We start from the raw sequence: 24952 nt of genomic DNA on the forward strand, positions 1-24952 counted from the left end.
ATAGAAGGTTGACCCTTCGTCAACATACACGGCAGGGTTCTACCCAAAGAATGTAAGAGGGGCACTGCGCCACCATGTGGACTTGGCTGCGCCACTATTCATAAAAGAAACACAAATAAATAAATACAGAATGTAAACGCACACACTGTGAATTGCTCTTGCCTGGACCTCATACCTATGGTCCCTGTTCTGTAGATCATTGAATGACATTACTAGGATAATTCTAGAAAAGACACTGAAGAATATTAAATAATTATTTTGCACTTAACCAGTGTGTGCCGCTTTATTTGTTATCATTTAAGGCTCTAGATTGCAGGAAATGGCACTTACAGGTGTTCAAAAAACACACATCTCTGAGTCCAAAGGGGGCCACGGCCCTCCTTGGGACCTCCCCCTCGACTGATTCATCAGCAACACCTTGTTTAAACAAATCCCGGGGAGAACCCTACACTGCACAAACAGACGTGCACATTAAACACTCAAACTCAAATACTCTCACACACTCTAATTTTACAGTTCAAAACATTGTATTCCACAGAATTATCTGACCCTCCTTGATGATGAAGACCATTCCCTGGAGGGGTTGAAGATCCCAGATGAACAGTACATGGTCATAGAAGGTATGCATCGTAACGACTCTCTGTGTTTTTAATGGCTCCATCATGTGTTGTCAGGATGAGTAGATGAAGACACTTTTTTATTTTCATCAGTTCGGAACAAGGACATGAGCTGGCCAGAGGAGATGTCTTTCATCGCTAACAGCAACAGGATGAACAGACACAATGGTAAGACCGTCACTGCATACAGTTACAGCACCAACACAACATTAGCACTCCTATTATGTAATCATTATTGATCATTTAACATTAACTGAGCTGATTGCTACTTGGATGTATTATAAATAAGTCTGTCAGACAGTACTTGTTATGTGGTCTCCAAACATATTGAAGGGGTCGTACTGACTGCTGTAGAAGCTTTTGATGGATGAATAGCGTCCTCAGACTGTTGCCTCCTGCTGTTGTTCACAGTCCCTACTGAGAAAGGTGCCACTGGACTGAGCAACCTTGGCAACACGTGCTTCATGAACTCCAGTATCCAGTGTGTGAGCAACACCAAGCCTCTCACAGACTACTTCACCTCAGGAAACCACCTTTACGAACTCAACAGGTATGTGTGTGCATTATTTTAGACTTAAAAGAATACATGCTTATTATACAAGAAAGTATTATTATACATGCTTATTATACTCTTTCGGCAGAACATTGTTCAAATAAATCCACAGCAAGCAGAGATGAGTGTGCAAGTTTCTTTTTAACTTGTGCTGTTTGTCTCCATAACAGGACCAATCCAATTGGGATGCGGGGTCACATGGCCAAATGCTATGGTGATCTGGTTCAGGAGTTGTGGAGCGGAACACAGAAGAACTTGGCCCCTCTGAAACTCAGAGTATGTCCACAAACAAGCCTCCAACTGACCCCCCCCCTTCTTTCAACCTAAAAAATAAGAGTCAAATGGTTGTCTTTTTCCATTTTCTCCTTGTCCTCCGTCTCTTCCCTCAGTGGACGATAGCGAAGTACGCTCCCCGGTTCAATGGCTTCCAGCAGCAGGACTCCCAGGAGCTGCTGGCCTTCCTGCTGGATGGCCTTCACGAGGACCTGAACCGTGTTCACGAGAAGCCCTACGTGGAGCTGAAGGACAGCGACGGACGACCAGACTGGGAGGTTGCTTCTGAGGTCAGAGTTCATACACACTGTTCCTATCGTCATGGTGGGGAGATCCAGAAATAAGGCCTCAGGTGAATCACCTCATGTAGCTGTTGGGAGTATAAATGTTGATTTGGAGGTATAACTGCTAGAAGTTATCCTTTGTAGCTCACTTGGTAGAGCATGATACTTGTAACGCCTGGGTAGTGGGTTCGATTCCCGGGGACCACCCAAACGTGAAATGTATGCACGCATGACTGTGAGTCGATTTGGCTTAAAGGGTCTGCTAAATGGCGTATATTATTGTCTGGTGTGATGGTAAATTGTGTTCCCCCAGGCGTGGGAGAATCACCTGAGGAGAAACCGTTCCATTGTGGTGGACCTGTTCCATGGCCAGCTCAGGTCACAGGTCAAGTGCAAGACCTGTGGCCACGTCAGTGCACGCTTTGATCCCTTCAACTTCCTCTCTCTCCCTCTGCCCATGGATAACTCCATGCACGTAGAGATCATAGGTGAGCCTTATAAATCAAATTGTATTGGTCACATACGCATATTTAGCAGATCTTATTGCGGGTGTAGTGAAATGCAGTGTATACAGTACTACAGTGCAACATCCAGAAAATACATTCCAAAAGATTAAACATAAGCATCATATTGGAGATATGTCTCAGGAAGTCTGTCGCCTGTCCACCCTTTCTTTTACTGGACTCTGAGCTTTACAGTAACAGTGTGGTGTTGAATAGAAAGCTAATTTGTTCCTGTTGTCTTTTGAGGGAACGTATATTGGATCCTGTGCCTCTGAAACACTTTGCTCTTTGCTTCCTCTGTCCAGTCACTAAGCTGGATGGGTCATGCCCAGTGCGGTATGGGCTCCGGCTCAATGCGGATGAGAAGTACACAGGCCTGAAGAGACTCCTGAGTGAGCTCTGCTGCCTGAATCCTGAGCAGATCCTCCTGGCTGAAGTACATGCCTCCAACATTAAGGTGGGGCCGTCATCTATCCTCCAACACTGTACATCCATCCATCACACTGTCAATATCACAGTCTGCACGTAGACTAATGATTGTCTACCCTATTTTTAGAATTTTCCACTGGACAACCAGAAAGTGCGTCGGGCGGTGAGCGGCTTCCTGTGTGCGTTTGAGATCCCGGTGCCAAGTGCGCCCACGTCTGTGGTGTCCACTCCCACACAAACAGATGGTATACCAATTGGTTCTTCTGTTCATTAGCGATGTTTCATCTCTTTTCATTCCTTTTTTAAAGGCAATCCGTAAGAAGTGATGAAAGGGGTTTAGAATCCAAACACACCTTGGAATGTAAACAAATGCACAGGTTCTATTAAACAGATGAAAAAAGGTAGATACTTTGACACTGGAAAATATAACGTATAACATTTGTTCCTCGTGTCATCTCCAGAAGCTCAAGCACTAGCCTATGGGAACGCTACCATGGTAACTGACAGTAACTCTCTGAACCTGGGACTGATCCCCAAGGGCATGCCCAGCACTGTGGTTCCCTGTGGCACAGAGGGCAGCCTTGCTAACGGTCTCCCCGACGGCCCCGTGTTGCTCCCATCAGACAGCCCCTTCACTGGGTACATTATCACCATCCACAGGAAGATGGTAAGAACTGCAGGATGGGCTAAAGATGGAAAGACGATTAGCAGTGCATCAAGATTAGTCAAAGTCTATATAATGCTCACTCCTAAACAATGTGTCATTTGTGTTTGTTTCGTAGATGCGGGCAGAGTTATACTTCCTGTCCAGTCAGAAGAACCGCCCCAGCCTGTTTGGGATGCCATTGATCGTGCCGTGTACAGTCCACACCAGGACCAGGGACCTGTATGATTCTGTGTGGACCCAGGTGTCACGCCTGGCCAGTCCCTTGCCCCCTCAGGAGGCCAGCAACCACGCCCAGGACTGGTCAGTCTCTCCAGACCACTCTCTGTATTTTGTCAGATGGCTTTGCAGTGTTCTCCTAAAGGTACAGGTGTGTGATGCTGATCGGTGTGTGTATGTGTGTGTGAACACAGTGATGACAGCATGGGCTACCAGTATCCCTTCACCCTGCGCGTGGTGCAGAAAGATGGCAACTCCTGCGCTTGGTGTCCGTGGTACAGGTAATTAAGTCTCACACAGTACAACATATCACTATACGGTTGAAGATAGAGAATCTGTTCATTGATACCCTGTATTGTTGTCCCCCTCAGGTTCTGCAGAGGCTGCACAGTGGAGTGTAACGAAGAGAGGGCTGCTGTGGGAAATGCCTTCATGGCTGTGGACTGGGACCCCACTGCTCTGCACCTCCGCTACCAGACCTCTCAGGAGAGGGTAAGAGAGACATGAGGCTGGGGATAACAGCAGCAATGGAACCCTAGGGGTCATATCAATGTATTTATTCAATATCTAATGGATATACATCATACACTAAGTCATGTTTGTCTGTCCTGCAGATCGTGGAGGAGCACCCCAGTGTGGAACAGAGTCGCAGGGCCCAGGCAGAGCCCATCAGTCTGGACAGCTGTCTGCAGGCCTTTACCAGTGAGGAAGAGCTGGGAGAAGATGAGCTCTACTACTGCTCCAAGTGCAAGACCCACCGCCTGGCCACCAAGAAACTGGACCTGTGGAGGCTGCCGCCCATCCTGGTCAGACATAGAGCTCATTCCCTCTGCGTTAACTTCCCTGTCCTTTCCCTATTCATATGTGTCAATAGGCAACAGTTGAAACCTATTGAAATATACATGAATAACCCCCAACTCAAGCATTTAATGCAATGTCTGAAGTGCAAGATTGCACATGACATCACCCACTCTAAAACTCCTTTATTCTGCCCATTTGAATTGCAGATAATTCATTTAAAACGGTTCCAGTTTATGAATGGGCGGTGGATCAAATCCCAGAAGATTGTTAGGTTTCCCATGGAGACGTTTGACCCCAGTGCTTTCCTGACCCCAAGAGATGCAGACCAAAGCCAAGAGAACTGGAGGGATAAGCTGGGGGAGGAGCTACATGACACAGAGGGAGGAGTGAAAAAGTCTGGGGGTGGAGACACTGTCTGTAACCCTGCCCTGACTCTCAACAATGGGAAAGGTTTGTATAAAATCTTGACGGGTTTCAGATGTACCTGTCATATCCCACTTATTATTTTAAGGAGGCTGGTGTTCTTCTATGAATATGTGTCTGTTTGCAGACCCTCTGTGCTCAGGGAGGATGGCCAGCACCCCCCTCAGCAAAGACGTCTGTCCCAACTGCAGCCCTGAGAGTGAGGGCAGGAGGCAGGGCCGTGGGCTGGTGTTTCCCACGGGAAGCAGGTACCAACTGTCCCTCAGTAAGGAGAGCCTGGACAGTGGCAGGGAGAGCCCCATGGAGCTGGAGGCCAGCAGGACGAGGATGGGGAGCATGGGAGAAGGCCTCAGTGACTCCACCTCTGGTGAGGACATGGCCAGAGAATGTGACAACACAAAGTCTGTGTCTGAGCTCAACAGCAATGGCTACACCGAGAACAGCATGGATCTGGAGGCCTCCCAGGGCCAAAGAGACCTGGATCCCATGTACAACTTGTATGCAATTTCAGTAAGTATTAAGTGGGTCAAATATTTGTTTTTCTCTGTAAGAATTTTACTGTCCTAGCCTGAAGCCTGAGAGTAAAGTAACTGTCTATCTACCATCTGAAATATCCTCTTAACCCCCACTCACTTTTGGGTTTGCAGTGCCATTCGGGGATCCTAGGAGGAGGCCACTATGTGACATACGCCAAAAACCCAAATGAAAAGTGGTACTGTTACAACGACAGTAGCTGTAAGGTAAGTTGTATGCCAAAAACAGAACTTATCTCTGCTATGTGATGCAGTGTCCATTGTCATCTGTAACTCAGTTATTTAAAGTTCACAAGTATAAACAAACCTCACTGTGTTTTCTGTGTTCAGGAGTTGCAGTCAGAGGAGATTGATGCAGACTCTGCCTATATCCTGTTCTATGAGCAGCAGGAAGTGGATTATTCTCTGTTCATGCCCAAAACTGACGGCAAAAAGATGGCCGACACAACTTGCATGGACGAGGACTTTGAGTCTGACTATAAGAAGTACTGTGTTCTTCAGTAATGGACTGTCTGTCGATATGTGTCAATGTGCTGCCGGTTCATCGACATGCTTGTGCTACAAAACCACCTTACTATTTGACTGAAATCTCTCAGGTTGAGATGAGCTGAAGCTTAGAAATCATCCCTGGTGGTTAGAAGTGGACAACCAACCATTTTTACACCTTCATAGTGGATGGATCTTTTTTTTCAAGTAATGGTACTCAAGTGTATTTCCCGCTTGCGATGTCAAACAAAACGGTGGGCTGTGTATTGGTTTGTTTTGGGGAGTGACAATGCTTAGGCCCATGGTGTTGGTCCTAGGCCAAATGTGACAGTGTGTTTTTGTTTGTAAACCAATGCCAGTTGCAATATGCCATTAATGTTTCGACACATTGATTGGTACGCTCTGCAGTTACATCCCCTCATTGAATAATACAAAAAAATGATTGCAGTAGAAGCAAGTGTTCACTACCTCATCATACCCTGCTTTGGACAGGAGTCAAATGCAATGTCCCAATTCTAAAATTCCCTTTTTTGTTGTCCTCCTCAAATGTAAATGATTTAGACTCGCCTGGATTATATTCAGTGTTTCTGAACTACATTTATGTATTTGCATTGCAATGTATCTTTTGTGTTTGTTTATCGTGTCAGGTCTTTTAAGAACAAAGCCTCAGACTCTCACCGATCTGAGAGGATCTTCCTGTAGCGTCTGCTTTGTACCAATTGTGTGCAGGTCCATTCCAACAACATATCAGTCTGTTCCATCACAACATTGTGATGTTATCACATCAACAGTCGTGTCATTACAGTATGCCACCAACAGGCTGTATCATTGTGCCAAATTTAACACAATTCTTTATATACACTACCGTTCAAAAGTTTGGGGTCACTTAGAAATGTCTGTTTTTGAAAGAATAGCACTGTTTATTTGTCCATTAAAATAACATGAAATTGATAAGATATACAGTGTAGACATTGTTAATGTTATAACATTTTTTTTTTACCTTTTAACTAGGCAAGTCAGTTAAGAACAAATTCTTATTTTCAATGATGGCCTAGAAACAGTGGGTTAACTGCCTGTTCAGGGGCAGAACGACAGAATTGTACCTTGTCAGCTCGGGGATTTGAACTTGCAACCTTTCGGTTACTAGTCCAACACTCTACCCACTAGGCTACCTGTCGCCTCGGTAGCTGGAAACGGCAGATTTATTTTTATGTAATATCTACATAGGCGTACAGAGACCCATTATCAGCAACGTCAACAGTGAAGAGGCGATTCTGGGATGCTGACCTTCTAGACAGAGTTCCACTGTCAGTGTTCTTTTGCTTGTCTTAATCTTTTCTTTTTATTGGCCAGTCTGAGATATGGCTTTTTCTTTGCAACTCTGCCTAGAAGGCCAGCATCCCGGAGTCGCCTCTTCACTGTTGACGTTGAGACTGGTGTTTTGCGGGTACTATTTAATGAAGCTGCCAGTTGGGGACTTGTGATGTGTCTGTTTCTCAAACTAGACACTCTAATGTACTTGTCCTCTTGCTCAGATGTGCAACGGGCCTCCCACTCTTTCTATTCTGGTTAGAGCCCGTTTGTACTGTTCTGTGAAGGGACACAGCTTTGTACGAGATCTGCAATAGCTTTAATTTCTCAGAACAAGAATAGACTGACGAGTTTCAGAAATAAGTTATTTGTTTCTGGCCATTTTGAGCCTGTAATCGAACCCACAAATGCTGATGCTCGACTAGTCTAATGAAGGACAGTTTTATTGCTTCTTTAATCATAACAACTGTTTCAGCTGTGCTAACATAGTTGCAAAAGAGTTTTCTAATGATCAATTAGCCTTTTAAAATGATGAACTTGGATTAGTTAACACAACGTTCCATTGGAACACAGGTGTCATGGTTAGGCCTCTGTACGCCTATATAGATATTCCATTAAAAAAATCTGCCGTTTCCAGCTACAAGTCATTGACAACATTAACAATGTCTACACTGTATTTCTGATCAATTTGATGTTGTTTTAATGGTCAAATGTGATTTTTCCTTTTAAAAAAACAAGGACATTTCTAAGTGACCCTAAACTTTTGAACGGTAGTGTATACAGTTGAAGTTGGAAGTTTACATACACCTTAGCCAAACACATTTAAACTCAGTCCTTGCTCGCACACGCTTTTTCAGTTCTGCCGTCAAATTTCTATAGGATTGAGATCAGGTCTTTGTGATGGCCACTCCAATACCTTGACTTTGTTGTCCTTAAGCCATTGTGCCACACCTTTGGAAGTATGCTTGGGGTCATTGTCCATTTGGAAGACCCATTTGCGACCAAGCTTTAACTTCCTGACAGATGTCTTGAGATGTTGCTTCAATATATCCACATTTTCCTTCACAAAATAGATGGCATCATGAGGCAGTGCACCAGTCCCTCCTGCAGCAAAGCACCCCCACAACATGATGCTGCCCCCCCCCCCCCTGCTTCACGGTGGGGCTGGTGTTCTTCGGCTTGCAAGCCTCCTCCTTTTTCCTCCAAACATAATGATGGTCATCAAGGCCAAACAGTTCCATTTTTATTTCATCAGACCAGAGGACATTTCTCCAAAAAGTACGATCTTTGTCCCCATGTGTAGTTGCAAACCGTAGTCTGGCTTTTTACTGGCGGCTTTGGAGCAGTGGCTTCTTCGTTGCTGAGCGGCCTTTCAGGTTATGTCGATATAGGACTTGTTTTACTGTGGATATAGTAACTTTTGTACTGGTTTCCTCCAGCATCTTCACAAGGTCCTTTGCTGTTGATCTGGGATTGATTTGCACTTTTCGCAGCAAAGTACATTCATCTCTAGGAGACAGAACGCGTCTCCTTCCTGGGCTGTGTGGTCCCATGGTGTTTATACTTTCGTACTGTTGTTTGTACAGATGAACGTGGTACTGTCAGGCATTTTGAAATTCCTCCCAAGGATGAACCAGATTTGTAGAGGTCTACAAAAAAAATCTGAGATCTTGGCTGATTTCTTTTGATTTCCCCATGATTTCAAGCAAAAAGGCACTGAGTTTGAAGGTAGGCCTTGAAATACATCCACAGATTCACCTCCAATTGACTCAAATGATGTCAATTAGCCTATCATAAGCTTCTAAAGCCATGACATTTTCTGGAATTTTCCAAGCTGTTTAAGGGCATAGTAAACTTAGTGTATGTACATTTCTGACCCACTGGAATTGTGATTAAGTGAAATAATCTGTAAACAATTGTTGGAAAAATGATTTGGGTCATGCACAAAGTAGATATCCTAACCGGCTCGCCAAAACTATAATTTTTTAGCAAGAAATTTGTGGCGTGGTTGAAAAGTGAGTTTTAATGACTCCAACCTAAGTGCAAACTTCCGACTTCAACTGTACATTGTTTTATTTAACTAGGCAAGTCAGTTATGATGAAATTCTTATTTATAATGACGGCCTAACACTGGCCAAACCCTGACGACGCTGGACCAATTGTGCACCGCCCTATGGGACTCCCAATCACGGACGGTTGTTATACAGCCTGGATTCGACCTAGGGTGTTTATAGTGACGCCTCTAGCACTGAGATGCAGTGCCTAGACCACTGCGCCACTCGGGAACCCTAATGCAAGTCATGAGATCACAAATTCGAAGGGCAGAAGTTGTGAATAATGTTGCATCTTTCTGAATGCCATGGGTATGGGGTATTTGATTTAGGCAGAGTGGGACATTTGACAGTTTGAGCGGTTGTACCTTACCGTTATTCAACAAGTGAATAGCTAGCTTTTCCCTCTGAGCTTTGAAAGATGTATTTACTGTAACTATATTGACATACACTGTATGTGACACATAGGAGTTGAATTGAATCTAATCAGATGGAGAAAAAAATCACAAACTCTAGGCTGTGAGCTATAGTATATCCATTACAATACACAGCTCTAATTTCTTAAGTCTTGTTGAGGTATATGCTTTTTTGGTGAATCAATTACTGATTATAACAGCTGGACAGAAACCTACCAACTCTACTTGGCCTATGATGGTAGAATGATACACATCCTGATAACAATTATATTTTTTTACATTTTTAACATTAGCCGGCTATTGCCGTGGTCATTTTCAGAATTGTCCCCCCGAAAAGCTTTATGCAGTGAATACTACTGAATGATTTATTTATTTTGTTTTATGTCTATTTCGTTTTTTAATTTATTAATTTCATGTACTTTTGTAAAATGTTTAAATTTAAAATATATTTTGCAATAACCCTTGAGGAAAAACTTAAATGTACATAAATACTTTTGGAAAAAGGATGTATTGGAATATGAACTGTAAAGATCTGCCTTGTATATGGAGTGAATTAGTTTCTGTAACTATTAAAGCAGCCAATGAACTACACAGCCTGTCTCCCTTTTTCTTGTACAGACTTATTCGGCGGCAGGTAGCCTAGTGGTTAGAGCGTTGGACTAATAACCGAAAGATTACAAGATCGAATCCCCAAGCTGACAAGGTAAAATCTGTTGTTTGGCCCCTGAACAAGGCAGTTAACCCACTGTTCCTAGGCCGTCATTGAAAATAAGAATTTGTTCTTAACTGACTTGCCTAGTTAAATAAAGGTTTTTTAAAAATTGGGATGGTTAAACATGAAAAATGTAATGTTAATGTATAATGGTCATGACTTAATAACAATGTCATAACTAGCCTAAACTAGACAATATTCTCAGAATGGTCTGTTGTATAGTAATCCCCAGGAGTTAATAAACCTTAGGACCACATATGTTCGAGAAGCAAAGCTCAAAGAACTGTTATAGAAGTACTTCCTATAAGGAAACCACAATATAGACACCATGTCGGCCCCCATCCCCCTTAGATATGTAACTGTTGGTGAATGTAAACATCAGAGCACTGCAGGGAAATGCCTCCCACCTCATAGCACTCCATGACACACACGCTTGATAACCACAGAGATGACTAAATGGCACCTTTTTTTTTTTTTTTTTTTTACACATGGCCAAATTTCCAGCTTTAACTCTTAATGTTTAATTTAAAACAATAAGTGGCCCGTCATAAAGTGTTAATCAACAGCCACTTCTTTTGTCACCCAAAAGCTCATACTAGTGCATGATTGGAGGATGACTTGAAAGCTAAATTTTTGCAGCGAGACAGTGGTGCTGAAGACTAAGCTCTTCTTTCCTGTGAGTGAGGGACAACAGGAAGTGAGGTAAAGAACATATGTAGGTGGTCCACAAAGTGATCACAATAGAAAAGATTTCACATGAATTTGGATAGAAGGTGTTTGAATATCTACCTGCATGGGCTCTGGGTGAGATCTCCTCTCTATATCAGCTCAATATAACTAATTAAAAACGAATTATAGCTCTATGCCTACTTCAAATAACATTTTATTGGTCACACACATATTTAACAGACATTGCGGGTGTAGTGAAATGCTTGTGTTCCTAGTTTCAACAGTGCAGTAGTATCTAACAATTCACAACAATACACATATCTAGAAGTAAAGAATGGAATTAAGAAATATATAAATGTTAGGACGAGCAATGTCGGAGTGGGATTGATTAAATTAGAATACAGTATATACATATAAAATGAGTAAAGCAGTATGTAAACATTATTAAAGTGACTAGTGTTCCAGTATTAAAGTGGCCAGTGATTCCATGCCTATGCTGTCATGTCTTTGGCATCATTAAAAGTGAAGATTTATTTCATCAAATCAATTCTCTAATTATTATTATGTGATTAAACTAATCATGTAAACGTAATTAACTAGGAAGTCAGGGTACCAAGGAAAATCTTCAGATTACCAAGTTATAACTCTTCAGATATTTTAATATCTGATCAATTAGTCTTCTACTAATGAATTATTCTTTACCTCATGCCAGTCTCATTCCAAACGTCGTAAATTGTTGGTTATCTCCGCGAACACAGCCTTTACTTTGAATCATCCATACACCAATTGGCTTAATCATTTATTTACTAACTAAATAATCACAGAAATGCATAAACAAACAAACAGTAGATCGGTTGCTAACAAGGATAGGGAAGATTCCCCAATGGGCTAAGCCAATATGATGGCTTGGTGGACAAAGGGAAGTGGGTGTGGACAGAAAGAGTGGGAAAGACAAAAGGGATCAATACACACAGTTGATAATTATATTTATTGAAATGCTAATCCTTTGCACATGAACACTCACTCATTCGGGAATAATTGCAATCGATATATATTTACACCCATGTGTCGTCGTGATCTCTTCGCATCCCAGGTTTACATCATTTCTAGCTGCAGACTAGTAATTAGTATCTAAGATTTGCTCTTATTCTGTAGGGATCGATAGTCTCAGAGTTGAACCATTTCCAGCCGTGTAGCCAATGCTCCACGTGGTATGGTTAGGAATTCAATAACTATTCGCAATCACAGCTCACGCTGGTGGGTTTGCTTAGTCTTGGTACTCAAACCTGTGCCACGTCCGTTTACACAGAGGTACGCATGGTCTGAAGAGGATTTCCCCGGGGGGGGGGGGGTATTAGTAACAGTAGAAAAGGCGGTTCTATGATGCCTGATCATGTCTGTGCTCACGGGGGCAGGCCAATGACTTAGTTAAACTTTAAAGGGAATTCAATTCTATCACATTAAAGGTTAACATCACATTACATCAGTTCACAAATAGTTTCATCTTCAACTCATTCATTTTATACAAGAATTAGATGGAAAGGAGGACGGAAGTTTACAAACACTTAGGTTGGAGTCATTAAAACTCGTTTTTCAAACACACCACAAATTTCTTGTTAATGAACTATAGTTTTGGCAAGTCGGTTAGGACATTTACTTTGTGCATGACACAAGTCATTTTTCCAACAATTGTTTGCAGACAGATTATGTCACTTATAATTCATTGTATCACAATTCCAGTGGGTCAGAAGTTTACATACACTAAGATGACTGTGCCTTTAAACAGCTTGGAAAATTCCAGAAAATTATGTCATGGCTTTAGAAGCTTCAGATAAATTATCAGAAGCTTCTAAAGCCATGACATCATTTGACTCAATTGGAGGTGTACCTGTGGATGTATTTCAAGGCCTACCTTCAAACTCAGTGCCTTTTTGCTTGACATCATGGGAAAATCATAAGAAATCAGCCAAGACCTCAGAAAAACAATTGTGGACCTCCACAAGTCTGATTCATCCTTGGGTGGAATTTCCAAACGCCTGACAGTACCACGTTCATCTTTACAAACAATAGTACACAAGTATAAACACCATGGGACCAAGCAGCCATCATACTGCCCAGGAAGGAGACGAGTTCTGTCTCCTAGAGATGAGAGTACTTTGCTGCGAAAAGTGCAAATCAATCCCAGAACAACAGCAAAGGACCCTGTGAAGATGCTGGAGGAAACAGGTACAAAAGTATCCATATCCACAGTAAAACAAGTCCTATGTCGACATAACCTGAAATGTCGCTCAGCAAGGAGAAGCCACTTCTCAAAAACCGCCATAAAAAAAGCCAGACTACGGTTTGCAACTGCACATGGGGACAAAGATCGTACTTTTTGGAGGACTGTCCTCTGGTCTGATGAAACAAAAATATAACTTTTTTTCCATAATGACCATCGTTATGTTTGGAGTAAAAAGGGGGAGGCTTGCAAGCCGAAGAATCACGGGGAGCACGGGGGTGGCAGCATCATGTTGTGGGGGTGCTTTGCAGCAGGAGGGACTGGTACAAAATAGCTGGCATCATGAGGAGGAAAATTGTGGATATATTGAAGTAACATTTCAAGACATAAGTCAGAATGTTAAAGCTTGGTCGCAAAATGGGTCTTCCAAATGGACAATGACCCCAAGCACACTTCCAAAGTTGTGGCAAAATGGCTTAAGGACAACAAAGTCAAGGTATTGGAGTGGCCATCCCAAAGCCCTGACCTCAATCTTATAGAAAATTTGTGGGCAGAACTGAAAAAGCGTGTGCGAGCAAGGAGGCCTACAAACCTGACTCAGTTACACCAGCTCTGTCAGGAGGAATGGGCCGAAATTCACCCAACTTATTGTGGAAAGCTTGTGGAAGGCTACCCAAAATGTTTGACCAAATACTAATTGAGAGTATGTAAAGTTCGGACCCACTGGGAATGTGATGAAAGAAACAAAACCTGAAATAAATTCTCTTTACTATTATTCTGAAATGTCACATTCTTAAAAAAGTAATGATCCTAACTGACCTAAGACAGAGAATTTTTACTCTGATTAATTGTCAGGAATTGTGAAAAACTGAGTTTAAATGTATTTGGCTAAGGTGTATGTAAACTTCCGACTTCAACTGTAGTTATGTGCGTTTCCTGTCTTCTCTGAGGTCACCAAATGAAACACGCTCGTCATACCCGTCCCTTAACCTCTCTAGGGTACATGGGACGGTAGCGTCCCACCTTGGCAACAGCCAGTGAAACTGCAGGGCGCCAAATTCAAAACAGAAATCCCATAGTTAATATTCCTCAAACATACATGTATTTTACACCATTTTAAAGATACACTTGTTGTAAATCCAGTCACAGTGTCCAATTTCAAAAAGGCTTTACGACGAAAGCAAACCAAACGATTGCTACACAGCCATTTTTTCCAGCCAAAGAGAGGAGTCACAAAAAGCAGAAATATAGATACATTCATCACTAACCTTTGATGATCTTCATCAGATGACACTCATAAGACTTCATGTTACACAATACATGTATGTTTTGTTCGGTAAAGTTCATATTTTTATCCAAACATTTGAGTTTACATTGGCGCATTATATGTTCAGTATTTCCAAAACATCCGGTGATTTTGCAGAGAGCCACATGAATTTATAGAAATACTCATAATAAACATTGCTAAAACATACAACTTGTGCATGGAATTTTAGATCCACTTCTCCTAAATGCAACCACTGTGTCAGATTTTTTAAAAACTTTACGAAAAAAGAAAACCATGCAATAATCTGAGTACGGCGCTCAGACGACAAATCAAGCCAAACAGATATCCGCCATGTTGGAGTAAACAGAAGTTGGAGTCAACAGAAGAAAAAACATTATATATATTCACTTACTTTTGATGATCTTCACCAGAATGCACTCCCAGGAATCCCAGTTCCACAATAAATGTTTGTTTTGTTCGACAATGTCCATCATTTATGTCGAAATAGCTCCTTTTGTTACCGTTCAATTCACAAATCCAAACTCACGACGCGTGGGCAGGTCCTGTAAGGGTTTTCCTGTGGTGAAGGAGAGGCGGACCAAAATGCAGCATGGTGGTTATTCATGTTTAATTTATAAAGACACTATACATGAATAAACTAACAAAACAATAAACGTGCAAAAACCAAAAACAGCCCTATCTGGTGCAAAACACAGAGACAGGAACAATCACCCACAAAACACAACACAAAACAGGCTACCTAAATATGGTTCCCAATCAGAGACAATGACTAACACCTGCCTCTGATTGAGAACCATCTCAGGCCAAACATAGAAATAGACAAACCAGACACACAACATAGAATGCCCACCCAGCTCACGTCCTGACCAACACTAAAACAAGGAAAACACATACGAACGATGGTCAGAACGTGACAGAACCCCCCAAGGTGCGGACTCCGAACGCACAACCTAAACCTATAGGGGAGGGTCTGGGTGGGCATCTGTCCGCGGTGGCGGCTCTGGCGCTGGACGTGGACCCCACTCCATAATTGCCTTAGTCCACCCCCTTAGAGTCCCTTGAGTGGCGACCCTCGCCGCTAACCTTGGCCTAGGAAACCTAACAACGGGCCCCACTGGACTGAGGGGCAGCTCCGGACTGAGGTAGCTCAGGACTGAGGGGAAGCTCGGGACTGAGGGGAAGCTCGGACTGAGGGGAAGCTCGGGACTGAGAGGAAGCTCAGGCAGGTTGATGGATCTAGCAGCTCCTGGCTGGCTGGTGGTTCCGGCAGATCCTGGCTGACTGGCAGATCCTGGCTGACTGGCGGATCCTGGCTGACTGACGGCTCTGGCAGATCCTGGCTGACTGGCGGATCCTGGCTGAATGGCGGATCCTGGCTGAATGGCGGATCCTGGCAGATCCTGGCTGACTGGCGGATCCTGGCAGACTGGCGGATCCTGGCTGACTGGCAGTTCTGGCGGATCCTGGCTGACTGGCGGATCCTGGCTGACTGGTGGATCCTGGCAGACTGGCGGATCCTGGCAGACTGGCGGATCTAACTGTTCCTGGCAGACTGGCGGCTCTGGCGGATCCTGGCTGACTGGCGGCACTGGCGGCTCCTGGCTGACTGGCGGCACTGGCGGCTCCTGGCTGACTGGCGGCGCTGGGCAGACTGGCGGCACTGGCGGCGCTGGGCAGACTGGCGGCACTGGCGGCGCTGGGCAGACTGGCGGCACTGGCGGCGCTGGGCAGACGGGTAGCTCAGACCGCGCTGGGCAGACGGGAAGCTCCGGCAACGCTGGAGAAGAAGGCTCTGGCAGCGCTGGACTGAGGAGCACTGGCGCCTCTCAAATGAGGGGCTCTGGCGCCTCTGGCATGAGGGGCGGGAGCTCTGACAGCGCCGGACAGGCGGGAGACTCTGGCTGCGCTGGAGAGGAGGAAGGCTCCGGCAGCGCTGGACAGGCGAGACGCACTGTAGGCCTGATGCGTGGTGCTGGCACTGGTGGTACTGGGCCGAGGACACGCACAGGAAGCCTGGTGCGGGGAGCTGCCACCGGAGGGCTGGTGTGTGGAGGTGACACTGGATGGACCGGACCGTGAAGGCGTACTGGAGATCTTGAGAGCAGGGCTGGCACTAACCGCCCTGGCTGGATCTTCACCCTAGCCCGGCAGATGTGGGAAGCTGGGATGTAGCGCACCGGGCTAAGCACGCGTACTGGGGACACCGTGCGAACCACCGCATAACACGGTGCCTGACCAGTGCCACGCTCGCCACGGTTAGCACTGCTAAGAGCACTGTAGTGCTGAGATGGCACAGGACGTGCAAGGCTAGGGAGATGCACAGGAGGCCTGGTGCGTGAGGCTGGCACCATCTTCACCAGCCGACTAGCACGCACCTCAGGACGAGTATGGAGAGCTGACACAGGTGTCATCAAATCCCCGACACGCTCCGTCGGTGAATTCCGTGTCTCATGCACCAACACAGCAACTCTATATCTCTCTCCTCCAATTTCCCCATTAACTCCTTCACAGTCTCTGCTTCGCTCACCTCCAACACCAGCTCTGGTTCTGAGCTCCTCCTTGGCTCCTCACGATAAACGGGGGGAGTTGGCTCAGGTCTGACTCCTGACTCTGCCACACTCCCCCTGTGCCCCCTCCCCAATACATTTTTGGGGCTGACTCTCGGGCTTCCGTCCACGCCGCCGTGCTTGCGTCGCCAACCTCATTCTCCTGTAACCTTCCGCGCACTGCTCCATCGAATCCCAGGCGGGCTCCGGCACTCTCCCTGGGTCGACCGCCCACCTGTCTATTTCCTCCCAAGTAGTATAGTCCATATTCTTGCCAACCAAACCGTCCTCCCATGTCCATTTCGCTTTTCGCTGCTGTTGCCCGTTACCACGCCGCTTGGTCCTGTTGTGGTGGGTGATTCTGTAAGGGTTTTCCTGTGGTGAAGGAGAGGCGGACCAAAATGCAGCGTGGTGGTTATTCATGTTTAATTTATAAAGACACTATACATGAATAAACTAACAAAACAATAAACGTGCGAAAACCAAAAACAGCCATATCTGGTGCAAAACACAGAGACAGGAACAATAACCCACAAAACTCAACACAAAACAGGCTACCTAAATATGGTTCCCAATCAGAGACAATGACTAACACCTGCCTCTGATTGAGAACCATCTCAGGCCAAACATAGAAATAGACAAACCAGACACACAACATAGAATGCCCACCCAGCTCACGTCCTGACTAACACTAAAACAAGGAAAACACATACGAACGATGGTCAGAACGTGACAGGTCCAGGTGAAAGTTCAGAAGAAAAGTCATATTACAATTCGTAGAAACATGTCAAACAATGTATAGAATCAATCTTTTGGATGTTTTTAAATCTTCAATAATGTTCCAACCAGGGAATTCCTTTGTCTGTAGAAATGCAATGGAACAGAACTTGTTCTCACGGGAACGCGCGAGACTGAGCTCGTGCCTCTCCCCTCTCATTCGCCCCCACTTCACAGTAGAAGCCTCAAACAAGGTTCTAAATACTGTTGACATCTAGTGGAAGCCTTAGGAAGTGCAATATGACCCCATAGACACTGTGCATGCTAAGAGTTGAAAAACTACAAACCTCAGATTTCCCATTTCCTGGTAGGATTTTGTCTCAGGTTTTTGCCTGCCAAATGAGTTCTGTTATACTCACAGACATCATTCAAACTGTTTTAGAAACTTTTTCTATCCAAATCTACTATATGCATATTCTAGCTTTTATGGCTGAGTAGCAGGCAGTTTAATTTGGGCACGCTTTTCATCCAAAATTCCCAATGCTGCCCCCTACCCTAGAGAAGTTAAGTGTCCACGGACCATTCCCACCTTCTCAGAAGTGGACATTTTGTTTCATTTTCCCATTTTGGGGATTTAGGGGTTCGGCCATGTGAAATCCTTTGTTCACTCTGTGGTCTCTCTGCATGAAAAGGGGAAGAGAGTCTCAGCCAGGAATTTACGACCTGAGATGACAGAACCTGGGTGTGGGAGAGACAGAGAGGGGGAAGCCCCAATCTATACCCAGAAAGGGACATGTCATGACAATGTATATAGGGCAGCAGCTACTAAGGTGCAGGGTTGAGTAACCGGGTGGTAGCTGGCTAGTGATGGCTAGTTAACAGTCTGATGGCCTTGAGATAGAAGAAGTTTTTCAGTCTCTTGGTCCCAGCTTTGATGCACCTGTACTGACCTTTGCCTTCTGGATGATAGCGGGGTGAACAGGCCGTGGCTTAGGTGGTTGATGTCCTTGATGATCCTTATGGCCTTCCTGTGACATTGGGTGCTGTATGTGTCCTGGAGGGCAGGCAGTGTGCCCCCGGTGATGCGTTGGGCAGACTGCACCACCCTCTGGAGAGCCTTGCGGTTGCTGGTGCCGTATCAGGCAGTGATACAGCCCGACAGGATGCTCTCAATCGTGCACCTGTAAAAGTTTGAGGTTCTTAGGGGCCAAGCCAAATTTCTTCAGCCTCCTGAGGTTCACACTGTTTGTGTGGGTAGACCATTTCAGATCATCAGTGATATGTATGCTGATGAACTTGAAGCTTTCCACCTTCTCCACTGTGGTCCCATCAATGTGGATGGGGACTTTAGAACAACTCCTTGCTCATCATTTCACATTTTTGCTCTTGATTCCTCAGATGAAGGCAATGTGCGCACTCAAAAGAACAATGTCATATGTGAATACAAGCAACAATCACACAGAAACCTCCCTCATCAGCAACGTAACAAGACATTCAAATATAATAAATGATCTTGATAATACATTCTCAACAGATCCTGAAGTAGGTGAGTCAAATAATCATATGTCATGTGAGAAGTTTACTGAGGGCGGTTTCTCATGCTGTGATGTAACGGTGAACATGTCTTTTCTCAGATGGTGTCAAATTTAATGGGATGTTCTACATTTTAATCGGTATTTCTGGGTTTACTGTTACCATTGTCCTTTTACTGGCCATTCTGTGGACAATGAAGTAAGTTTATAGCTCAACTACTTGTTAACATATCAAACGTGTACCTTTCCTTAATACAGTATCAGCAGCGGATGTGTTTATTCCATACTGGATGCAGTAATATACAGTACAACTAACTTTCTTCATACCCTTTCCAGGTATCGCACTTTGATTCACACCATTCGAGAGCTGCAGGGTGTTGAGGGTCTATTGGGCAGAGCTCCTCCATCCAACCCCCCAGCTCTAAGTCCCCTAACCTTGAGGAAGTGTCGAGTGCGTGAGACTAGAAGCCCACTAGAGCTTGTCTCTGTCACTCTGGGACAGGAGTATCAGAACACTAGCTCGCCCACTCCCCTGCTCAGGCAGACAACCAAGTCAGCTTCTAGGTCTCTCTGGAGATCACAGCAAACGGTAAACTCAGGTTGAAGAAAAAGCTACAGGGTAAAATAACATTCTCATACTTAAATCTAGCTGTAGAATGTTGTAACAGCGTGGACTTAATTTCCCAGGGTTCCTGCTTCAACACATCAGGGCTGTGCATGCAGCAACTCATCAAAGCAGGGAGGGAAGGGGTGTACTACAAGGCTAAGATGACGCGTGGCACATGCAAGGGTCACTCCATTGTCACCTGCAAGATGACCAAAGAGGGTAAGGACAAATCCACCAAGCTTACTATTAAACTCAGCTAAAAAAGTAACGTCCCTTTTTCAGGACCCTGTCTTTCAAAGATCATTTGTAAAAATCCAAATAACTTCACAGATCTTCATTGTAAAGGCTTTAAACACTGTTTCCCATGCTTGTTCAATGAATCATAAACAATTAATGAACAAGCACCTGTGGAACGGTCATTAAGACACTAACAGCTTACAGACAGTAGTCAATTAAGGTCACAGTTATGAAAACTTAGGACACTAAAGAGGCCTTTCTACTGACTCTGAAAAACACCAAAAGAAAGCTGGCCAGGGTCCCTGCTCACCTGCGTGAACGTGCCTTAGGCATGCTGCAAGGAGGCATGAGGACTGCGGATGTGGCCAGGGCAATAAATTGCAATGTCCATACTGTGAGACGCCTAAGACAGTGCTACAGGGAGACAGGACGGACAGCTGATCGTCCTTGCAGTGGCAGACAACGTCGCCTATGGGCACAAACCCACCGTCACTGGACCAGCAAAAAGTGCTCTTCACCGACAGGTCGCAGTTTTCTCTCACCAGAGGTGATTGTCGGATTTGCGTTTATTGTCGAAGGAATGATCTTTACACCGAGGACTGTATTCTGGAGCGGGATCGATTTGGAGGTGGAGGGTCCATCATGGTTTGGGACAGTGTGTCACAGCATCATCGGACTGAGCTTGATGTCATTTTTTTTTAACCTTTATTTTACTAGGCAAGTTAGTTAAGAACAAATTCTTATTTTCAATGATGGCCTAGGAACAGTGGGTTAACTGCCTGTTCAGGGGCAGAACGACAGATTTTTGTACCTTGTCAGCTCGGGGATTCGAACTTGCAACCTTTCGGTTACTAGTCCAATGCTCTAACCACTAGGCTACCCTGCCGCCCCATTGCAGGTAATCTCAATGCTGTGCGTTATAGTGAAGACATCCTCCTCCCTAATGTGGTGGCCTTCCTGCAGGCTCATCCTGTCATGACCCTCCAGCATGACAATGCCACCAGCCATACTGCTCATTCTGTGCGTGATTTCCTGCTAGACAGGAATGTCTTGGTGGAAGAGTAGGGTAACATCTCACAGCAAGAACTGGCAAATCTGTTGCTGCAGTCCATGAGGAGATGCGCTGCAGTACCTAATGCAGCTGGTGGCCACACCAGATACTGACTGTTATTTTTTATTTTGACCCTCCCTTTGTTCATGGACACATTATTCCATTTCTGTTAGTCACTTGTCTGTGGAACTTGTTCAGTTTATGTCTCAGTTGTTGAATCTTGTTATGTTCATACAAATATTTACACATGTTAAGTTTGCTGAAAATAAACACAGTTGACAGTTTGAGGACGTTTATTTTTTTGCTGAGTTTATTTAACGTTGTTAGTCAATACCAAAAAGACAATGCACTGTACTCCTCACAATAATACATGTACCAATCACAGCCCTCACCATCAGAGGTTTACTGTTTGAAATGCACCCAGGAGCTTATACCTACCAAAACAGTTGATAAGCGTGGTTTGTTCTCTGTAGGGGTTACCCACAGGAGGGTAGCCAGAGAGGTGAACATCATGAGGAAGCTAAGTACCCACAAGAACGTGCTGCAGCTGCTAGACTGGAACATCACACAGGGTAAGAGTCACAGACTCGTTTATTAAGCATTCATTGTTTCTGAAATTTGGACCTTGGCAAAAAGTTATACAGTAAGGTGGTGTTGTGTGTGTTTCATTTTCCTTTACTCCAGCTCCTTACATGCTGATCCTGGAGTCGGTGAGCAGTGGGACCCTGCGCAGTTTCCTGCAAGTGAATCAACACCAACTGAACAGGGACAGTGATTTGCAAAAGCACTTCACCACAGCAGCATATCACATTGCCCATGCAATGAGACACCTGCGCTCTAAAATGGTACATTAGAATAATTTGAAAAATCCATCAGCAATGTCATATATTTCACTTTTGTCTGTGGTCACCACACATACATATTTGACTACAGTCCCCATAATCTCTGTTGCACAATTGTTCATACTACAGGTGGTGCACTGTGACCTAGCCCTGAGGAACATCATGGTTAACCATTTCCCCAGAGAGGTGAAGCTGGCGGAGTTTGGACTGGCCCAAGACCTGACTCTTTTGAGCAGTCGTCGCAGCAGCCACAAAGGAGACCACTTGGTGAGGAGGACTGTCTTGGAGTCACCCAGACGTTGTGACCAGAGCATAATTTAACTTGGCTGTTCTTTTTGGTTCTGTTCGCAGCAAAAAGTGCCCCTGCGTTGGTATCCCCCAGAGTACTTCAGAAACAACTACTACAGCTTCAAAGGGGATGTCTGGGCATTTGGCATTGTGCTGTGGGAGATGCAAACATTTGGTAAAATGGAAAGAGCACCTGAGATTAACTGAGAAAAATGTATTCACTAACGTATTAATAATGAATTTTCATTTTTTTAGGGGGTAGATCAAATTGAATATTAAAGATAGATTGTAGCTTCCATCAATGTAATTGTCTGCATCATTTCCAATCCCCAATATGTATTTTTTGTAAATGTATATAGTACCAGTTAAAAGTTTGGACACACCTACTCATTCAAGGGTTTTTCTTTATTTTTACTATTTTCTACATTGTAGATGTTTAACTTTGCTGTTTCACAAAAGTTTTGAAAATATATCAATTTTACAGACACAGTATATTTTACATTTGTGATCTTGTTGTTATTAGTCCCACCCTTCAGCTCCATTCAACCCCTCCCATCTAGCTCTTAACACCATCCATACTGGATTTCCATTTGCCATGTATTTTTTAACAGTGCTGTAATGATTTGTCTTAATATTAGGGACCTTACCATATCCCAACCTGGAGACTTTAGAGTTGGTGGTGCACTACATCTGCTCTGGACACAGGAACTCAGAACCAGAGACATGTAGGCCAGAGATGTGAGTAATTATCCCCCTTCAGATACTTTTTTTACATGGAATATTTCCAGGCATATCTGACTGCTCATGTGTATTTGCATGATACTGGTGCGCTAGTAAACTTAGCAAAAGAAAGAAATGTCCCTTTTTCAGGACCCTGTCTTTCAAAGACAATTCATAAAAATCCAAATAAATACAGATCATTGTAAAGGGTTTAAACACTGTTTCCCAATGAATGAACATGCACCAGTGGAACGGTCATTAAGACACTAACAGCTTACAGACGGTAGGCAATTTAGACTAAAGAGGCCTTTCTACTGACTCTGAAAAACACCAAAAGAAAGATGGCCAGGGTCCCTGCTCGTCTGCGTGAACGTGCCTTAGGCATGCTGCAAGGAGGCATGAGGACTGCAGATGTGGCCGGAGCAATAAATTGCAATGTCCTTACTGTGAGACGCCTAAAACAGCGCTACAGGGAGACAGGATGGACAGCCGATCGTCCTCGCAGTGGCAGACCACGTGTAACAGCACCTGCACAGGATCGGTACATCCTAACATCACACCTGCGGGACAGGTACAGGATGGCAACAACAACTCCCTGAGTTACACCAGTGTTTATGCCACATATCCCTTTCCTTCTAGACTGCAGATGATGAAGGACTGCTGGCTGGAGCCCTACACCCAAAGGCCCTCGTTCAACGACATAGTCAGTGTCCTGGAGAACATCCTGGAGGATGATGCAGTGAGTGTGGCGTTTTCAGTTACCGTTCCCCTTGCATCTCCCATCCTTCTCTGTTGTAAAAACGTATTTAAGAGGCAATCTAGGCATGCAAAATGTTACCTTTCCATGCAGTAATTTGTGTTTGTATATTGTCTGCAGGATTACATCAAAGTGAACAACAGACTAGCCAATGTTGGATATGGTGACCAAGAGTCTGCCTTACCCTCCTTCATGACGACTGAATATGTGCAGAGAGGAAGAGGTGAAGCCTCAGTATATAGATCATCTTTGATATGTGCAAGTTACTTCATGAATAACATGTTTGGATGTGCATGTTTGCAAAATCTGCTTTTTCTTTTACTTAGGGAAGTAGGTCTACTACAATGACCTTACACTGAGTGGACAAAACATTAGGAACAGCTACTTAATATTAAGTTGCACTTCCTTTTGCTCTCAGAACAGCCTCAATTCATCGGGGCATGGACTACAAGGTGTCAAAAGCATTCCACATGGATGCTGGCCCATGTTCACTCCAATGCTTCCCACAGTTGTGTCAAGTTGGCTGGATGTCCTTTGGGTGGTGGACCATTTTTGATACACACAGGAAACTGTCGAGAGTGAAAAACCCAGCAGTGTTGCAGTTCTTGAGACACTCAAACCGGTGCGCATGGCACCTACTACCATACCCCTGTTCATAGGCACTTAAATCTTTTGTCTTGCCCATTCACCCATTCACAGAATAGCACACATACACAATCCATGTCTCACTTGTCAAGGCTTAAAAATTCTTCTTTAACATGTCTTCTCCCATTCAGCTACACTGATTGAAGTGGATTTAACAAGTGAAATCAATCAGATCACAGCTTTCACCTGGTTCAACTCCAGGTGTCATAAATGCATGACCCTCCCCTTGTACTGTAAAGTAAATGGAATTAACTAAAATAATAATAACTGTAGTGACCCTGTGTTTATAAATGTGGATATCAACTTTGCCACTTCTGCATGTTTTTGTGGCACAGTTGGTGCAATGCAGGGCTATGGGCCAGAAGGTTGAGGATTCGCTGACAACCACAGAAGAGCTCATTCTCCCTGCCTGTTTCGTCACTTCAAGATCAAAGCCGGTTGCAGACAATGATCAGCTGGGGGGAATCAGATTTTCAACATTTTGATGCCAAATCTTCCACCAACAGGTTTATGTGCCAATAAACCAATTAACCAACCAATAAACAAAACATACCGAC

General features: G+C 44.3%; 1 protein-coding gene and 1 pseudogene across 1 annotated transcript; both read left to right on the forward strand.

Moving 5' to 3' along the window:
- The window catches only part of LOC115105783 (ubiquitin carboxyl-terminal hydrolase 32-like), a 32708-nt pseudogene extending 22554 nt beyond the window's left edge, over window positions 1-10154 (forward strand).
- Window positions 10155-10977: 823 nt separating this feature from the next.
- Window positions 10978-24952, forward strand: LOC115104715 (fibroblast growth factor receptor 2-like). Its single transcript, XM_029626069.1, has 13 exons — window positions 10978-11079; window positions 19115-19262; window positions 19351-19447; window positions 19585-19837; window positions 19936-20074; window positions 21617-21715; window positions 21828-21988; window positions 22115-22252; window positions 22337-22448; window positions 22912-23011; window positions 23633-23732; window positions 23871-23973; window positions 24731-24952. Exons 1-13 carry the CDS (start codon window positions 11032-11034, stop codon window positions 24763-24765), a joined length of 1533 nt encoding a protein of 510 aa, XP_029481929.1. The 5' UTR covers window positions 10978-11031; the 3' UTR covers window positions 24766-24952.

This window comes from Oncorhynchus nerka, linkage group LG22 (genome assembly GCF_034236695.1).
Source record: "Oncorhynchus nerka isolate Pitt River linkage group LG22, Oner_Uvic_2.0, whole genome shotgun sequence".
NCBI classification, from domain to species: Eukaryota; Metazoa; Chordata; class Actinopteri; order Salmoniformes; family Salmonidae; genus Oncorhynchus; species Oncorhynchus nerka.